The sequence below is a fragment of the Lynx rufus genome, unplaced genomic scaffold (genome assembly GCF_022079265.1).
Source record: "Lynx rufus isolate CCGP_SWC_20201006 ecotype Redwood Valley unplaced genomic scaffold, mLynRuf1.p SCAF_26, whole genome shotgun sequence".
In the NCBI taxonomy this organism is placed as follows: Eukaryota; Metazoa; Chordata; class Mammalia; order Carnivora; family Felidae; genus Lynx; species Lynx rufus.
In genome coordinates this window covers 15,179,334-15,185,724 of record NW_025814841.1, presented here as the reverse complement: position 1 = coordinate 15,185,724, position 6,391 = coordinate 15,179,334, and the positions used below count along the sequence as shown (strand labels likewise).

At 45.6% G+C, this 6,391-nt stretch overlaps 1 protein-coding gene across 1 annotated transcript in view; it reads left to right on the top strand.

Annotated features, from left to right (window-relative positions):
- Positions 1–5,856: 5,856 nt before the first annotated feature.
- NECAB1 (N-terminal EF-hand calcium binding protein 1) overlaps positions 5,857–6,391 on the top strand; it is a 191,792-nt gene continuing 191,257 nt past the window's right edge. Inside the window, exon 1 of the mRNA XM_047088996.1 lies at positions 5,857–5,955. Within this exon, the coding sequence (XP_046944952.1) occupies positions 5,857–5,955 (99 nt within the window). The remainder of the gene's footprint in view (positions 5,956–6,391) is intronic.

Genomic DNA, 6,391 nt, shown 5'->3' with positions numbered 1-6,391 from the left:
CCTCCTCCTCCTCCTCCTTCCCTTCTTCTTCCTCTTCCTCTCCTTCTTCTTCCTCTCCCTCCCTTCTTCCTTCTTTCTTTTCTTTCTTTCTTTCTCTCCTTCTCCTTCTCCCTCTCCCTCTCCCTCCCTTTCCTTATCCTTCTTCTTCCAATGCCTTCTCTCTGCCTTCTGCCTTTAAAACTCTTTCTTTTGTTTAGCTCAGTGAAGCCTCCTTCTACTTGCTAGTTGGGATACTGCCCAATTGAAGAATTAGTTGATCTTCAAATTTACTCAGTTGAATTTTGTTTTTTATGTTTATAATGCCCTTATGTGCTGGACATCCTACCATACATTTTATGTGAAGTCTCTCTGGTCCTTCCAACATGCTTGCAAGGTAGTGGTGCTGGTGGGGATAATAATGATTATCTTTGCTGAGCACTTTCTCTGTGCCTAGTGTTTACTCAACCCCTTGCACGCAATACCTCAACCTTGTTTATACAGAAGAGTAAGTCAATTAAACCAATAGATGGCAACTTTATTTTACTCACACAGTAGCATAACAGAAAAAAAAATCCCCAGGGTAAAATAGCTTGTAGGAAAATAGCCATTATTTGTTAATCATTTTTGGCCCATGGTACTTACTATTTCTGAGTCCTAATTTTGCCATCTACAGTTACATAAATGGCCACGCAGAATAGGTATTAACAGGGAGCTGTGGCCTCCGCTGTCCTCTCTCTGTGCTCACTGCCAACCTCTGGTGTTAACTCTTGTCTCACTGCTTTAAAATTATCCATTATAAAAATGTCTCTTTAAGTTGCATACGTTTTGCAAGGGCAAGGGCCAGCCTTTCTCAACATTTCCCCAGCTCTGCCTGTCAGTTGCCTCACATGAAGCAGACATTAAACAAATGTCTGAATAGAATTATTTTTTTCTAGCCGATGTTTTCCCCAATGACTTCACAAATGGCTCTCTGTAACAGAAGAAATTTAGATTGAATTTGTCATAGTTCAAACATCAAAAACTAACTCTTACTAACTTTTCAGAGTTTTCTAATGCACTTTTACATAGTATAGCCACCATGGGAAATAGTATGGAGCTTGCTCAAAAATTAAAAATAGAACTACCAAAAGATCCAGTTATCCCACTTCATGGTATATTTCCAAAGGAAATGAAAATGGGATCTTGAAGAGGTGTCTGTACTCCTATGTTCCTTATAGCATTATTCACAGTAGCTAAGAAGTGAAAACAACCTAAGTATCTACTGATGGATGAATGGATAAAGAAGATGTGGTATAGAGATATAAATGGAATATTATTCACCATGAGAAAGAAGGAAATCCTGTCAGTTGAGACCACATGGCTGAGCCTTGAGGGCATTATGCTAAGTGAAATAAACCAGACAGAGACAGATGATACTGCATGGTATCACTTATATCGGAGCCTGAAAAAGAAAACATGTTGAACTCAAAGAAACAGAGAGTGGAAGAGTAGATGCCAAAGGCTGCAAAGGAGAGGGGAGGTAGGGGGAGTTGGGTTAGCGGGTACAAATTTTTAGCTACAGGATGAAGACATGAAGAGCTAATGTAAAACAAAGGAATTATAGTTGATAACACTGTGTTATATCATTGAAGTTTTCTAAGAGAATAGAACTTAAATGTTTGCATACACACACTAGCTGACCAATGTAAAACAGAAAAGAAAATTTTTGAAGGATGCCTGGTCTTATGGGAAGTGGATGGGAAAGCTAGAGATCAAGGCTACCAAAACCACAGTCAAATTCCCTTATCGTATGGTTAAGTTGTCTTCAGGGGCTCTGCTGACATTGTGGTCACTCAACACTGTGTGGCTTTTGTCTATCACCATTAATAAAATTCCCATCATGCCCCTTGCAGACTTAAAGTCCCAAGCAAAGCATCCTGTCGACTGAGTCCACATCTGTCTCTGCTGACAGATCTGTGATCTGTCCCTGTCCCCTGGGACCATCTTCCTTCCTCAGAAGAGATGCATCCTGCCTCTGATCAGCATCCTCACCATGGAGACATGACCTTCGATAAGGAAGAAGGTTTGGATCTTAGGCTGCCAAAGCAATGAAAATGTCCACTGAACAGACTGGAAGGATTCTGAACCATTGCTCCAAAGAGCATCCTTCCACAGAATTTTTAGACTATAAATAAGATAGATTCCTGGCTGTCTGAAATGCTTAGATAACAGTTCCTCTGTGAAACAGAGATGGATTGAAATACAATACGTTCCTGCACTGCGATCATCTCCTGAAATGCCAGAAATACTTTCGTGTCAATGTCTTATCATAAGAAGCCTGAGAGCTGGAATCTAGAATTACAATTCTTTTTCTTTCCCCCAGGATCTAGCTACAAAGATTTGGTAAGGAGATGCATTTCCTCCCCCAAGTCGGCTGTCTCCATTTGTAACTGATACTACATACAGCAGGGAAGCATCTGTGTTTCAGAAAAATGATGTGTGGAAACAGTTTTCAAAAATGCATGCTTTCTACATTAAAAAAAAAAAAACAACTAAAAATATGTTTGGTTACCACTTTGTAGAGCCTATTGAATTTGGCTGTGAATGGGAATCTAATTGCCATCCATTTCTATTGGAGCCTTCTATGAACATGACATTTCCATTAAAAAAAGAAGTCAGCTATAGCATTATGATGTGGATGCTGAAATCATAAAAAAAAACTAATGACTGGTTGGTAGGTTAATAATTTATATTTCTTCTTTGCAGCCCATTAGAGGAAATAAGCAAAGCCACAGGTACAGAAAATATCACTGGGGTTGGCAAAGGTAAAAGGAATATTCTTACTGAAGTGTTACAAATAGCTCCCTGGTTTTGAGTGATGATTACTGATTACTCTCCTATTTTTCATGTATAAATGGAGAATGTCTTCTTCTTTGTCACCTGCTCTTGTTACTGTGAGGTTGGCATCAAAGTATTAACACTTGCAGGGCTGAATTTAAGGGCTGAGGGACCCACAGCTTGGGTTACAGGGTCCAGACTTCAACTTGTTGCAGAAAAATCTGTTCACTCCTCCACGCATGGCAGGAATTACATCATATTTTCCTAAACTTTGTAGCTTGATGTTCTTGAGCAGCACCGCTCCTCCTTTCTTTCTGGTTTTTTCTTTTACAGTAATTTGAAGACCAGTGCCCATTTGATGAGTGGGACAGTCTGTTTTTTATGATTTTGTCTTTTCTTTTGGTGAGCAGTTGGCAAAGGGAAGGGGCTATTCCAGCAGTTCAGATAATGAGATTTGCCGTTAATAAGGTAAAAGCACACAACGACACCAGATTAATGTTTCTCAAGCACAGCTCCAATTAACATCCACCCTGATTAATCTAATGTCTCTAACTCCCTCCCTAATGAAGTCCAGAGTTCTACCCCTGGACTTCAAGTGTCTTCACTTTTATCTTCAAGTGTCTTCACCTTTATCTATCTTCTGATGTTTTATTCTATTGTTTTCCTATGCGTATAGTATAGACCACCTCAGTGGTTCTCAATCCTAGCTGCAGATCAAAATGACAGGTGACGCTTTAAAAACAAACAAACAAACAAACAAAAAACCCCAAAAACCCCACTGAGGCCCAAGGCCCACACTATGCTAACTGAGTATGATTCTGGGGGGTGAAGCACAGGCATCCATCTGGCGTGTATCAAATAGGTAGGTGCTGGAATTATCTGGAGGCTTCTCTATTTACTTTTTTTTTTTTTTTTTTTTTTTGCTGATTAGGCTGGGATGCATCAGAGGCTGGGCTCAGCTGGTACTCTTGGCCAGAGTGTCTACATATGTTTCTCCATATAGCCTCCTCAAAGCGTGGTGGCTCAGGGTAGTCAGATCTCCCACAGGAAGCACAGGAGCAAAGAGTCCGCTGGAAAAGGTGGAATCTTGGGGCCTTTTACACACTTAGCCTCAGAAGGCACATAGCATTGCTTCTGCTGCATTTTATTCACCGAAGCAGGCAGGAACCTTCAGGGGAGGGGACCCGCCTCTCTATAGGAAGCGTGTCAATGAATCTGTAGCCACATTTTTAAGCTGCCATACACCCTTGTTAATTAAGTCCACTGTCGAGCCAGAGCGGAGAACAACTGGACCCATATCTTTCAAATACTGACCTGCGGAGCAGGGCTGGGCCTTGAGTGAGGCGAATGAGACACCTAGGGTGCAAAATTGAAGAAGGCAGCCACTCTCTGGATCCTGCAGGGGAGCATCTCCTTGCATTTTGTGACCAAGGCGCCTTCCTGGCCTCATCCAGTCCTGGCCCTGCTACAGAGCGCTTGTGTATGAATCATGAGTGTGAATGGGTCTCAGATTCCTGAGTCTCATACTTTGATGTTCTGATTCAGTAAGCCCGGTCCCTGTTGGGTTTCTGCATGTTTTTAAAGAATCCTAATGGATCCATTACAGAGTCCGTGTGCTTTCCTGGTACCGTGCCTTTGTTCACGCTATTCACTCTGCCTTGAATGTCCTTTCCTTCTATTTCTATCCACTATGGCCTATCTACCAATTGGACTATCTACCAATGGGATTTCAGATCCATTTCAAATACTGCCCCTTTTATCAAGCAAAGGTCCCAACAGCCAGAGTATAAACTGTTCCTCCTAAGAAACCCGTAGCACTTTTTTTATATGCCTTAAGACACTCACATTTTGTCTAGGAGGGTTTGTGGACACACACATCTAGCAAGAACTTACTTTCCTAGGAGGCTACAAAATGGAGATCTGGATCTACCCCATCAATTCTCATAGGTAAAGTCTTGTTAAAACATGGTACCATTCTCTGACTCATCTTGCTCCCAGATTGTTCTAATCCACACAACAGCTGGCATGCTCCTGGCACGTTTCTGATGCCCGGTAAACAGCGGATATCTCTCCTGATGAAAGGTTGGATTCCCATTTTTGCATCCTTCACGGAAGCCCCCAAATATTGAGTAATTACCCTAGTTGAAATGCTTAAGCATAGATAGGGACTGCATCCTTTACTGTGACTTCTATTTTGGAAAATTTCTTGCTTGAACCTTACCTGACCATCTTTTCCGCATAGTAAAGGGTTTTTTCGAGGCTCACTCTGTGGAGAGTCCTTACCACTCACTACCTTTGTGGACGGCAATACCACATGCAAACCTCATAAGCCTTTGAGGTAAACCCCATTTTCGTGACCATTGTAGTGATGAAGAAAACTGGGATTTAAAGACTTAGCAACTTTCCAGATCACAGAATTACAAAGCGACTGAGGCAGGTTTCAAATCCAGACCTCGAAGATTCCAAAACGTGATGATTTCTCCCCTACACCAGATCAGCACCCCCCCCCCCCATTAATCGGTGATGTCCATTAAGCCCACCCACCTTTGAGGAGGGTGGGGCGGACAGGTTCGCTTGGACGAAAAGGAAAGTTGGCAAAATCTCGAGTCTCTTTTAACTCGTAAGCTTTCCGCAGCGGGGTAGGCTCGGGGCTCCCGCACCCGGCGCTTTGGCTCTCTGGACACGCGCCCTCGCACCCCGGCGCTCGGCCACCTCCTCCCTGGCGGCACGTGGGTGGGGCGGGGGCTCCAGGGGGCGGCGGCCAATGGCAGCGAGGGGGTCAGAGTCGGTTCCCCGCGAGGGGCGCAGCGGTTGCTAAGCGCAGCGATGAGACGGATCCGGCGCCAGCAGCCCAGGGAAGGGGGAGGCGCGAGCGAGAGCGCGTGGGAGCGCGGAGGCCAGAGCCGGGAGGGGGAGCGAGCGGAGAGAGACGCCGGGGAGGCGCGCGGGAGCGAACGCCCGCTCGGGAGCCGGAGCCCCGCGGCAGTGCGGCCGCGCCCCTGCTCGAGCCCGTGCGGCCGCCCAGCCCCGCTCCGCCCTCCGCCTTCTGGGCTCCCGAGGATGGAGGGCTCCCGGGAGACGTCGCCGTCCTCCAACAACTCCTCGGAGGAGCTCAGCTCTGCCCTGCAGCTGTCCAAGGGCATGTCGATCTTCCTGGACGTAAGTACCGGGCGAAGGAGTTGGGTCGGCGGTCCCCGACCTCCACCCCCTCGTCGCGGCTTTCCTCTTCCCCTGGAGGAGGGTGGTCGGTCCAGGCGCTGATCAGCAGGTGTTTTGCACCCCCCCCCCCACCCCGAACACCAGCGAGAACTACCTCCTACCTCGCTCCCCTGTCCCCCTGGAAATGCACCGAGGAAAATGCGGGAGAATGACTACCACCCAACTTGTAAAAAGGATTGTCCTGCACCTGCAGCTCGGGGCTTAACAACCCTGAATGAATGGCAGAAGTTAAATTTTCCAACGGCGTGGGTTTCATTGGGGACTAGATCGGTAGCTACAGCAATCTCCATTCAGGTGAATAGAGCGTTTTAAAGGGGCTAAGGGAGGGAGGGAACATCATTAACTCAACTCATCTCTGATGTGACCTGTTTGCAGT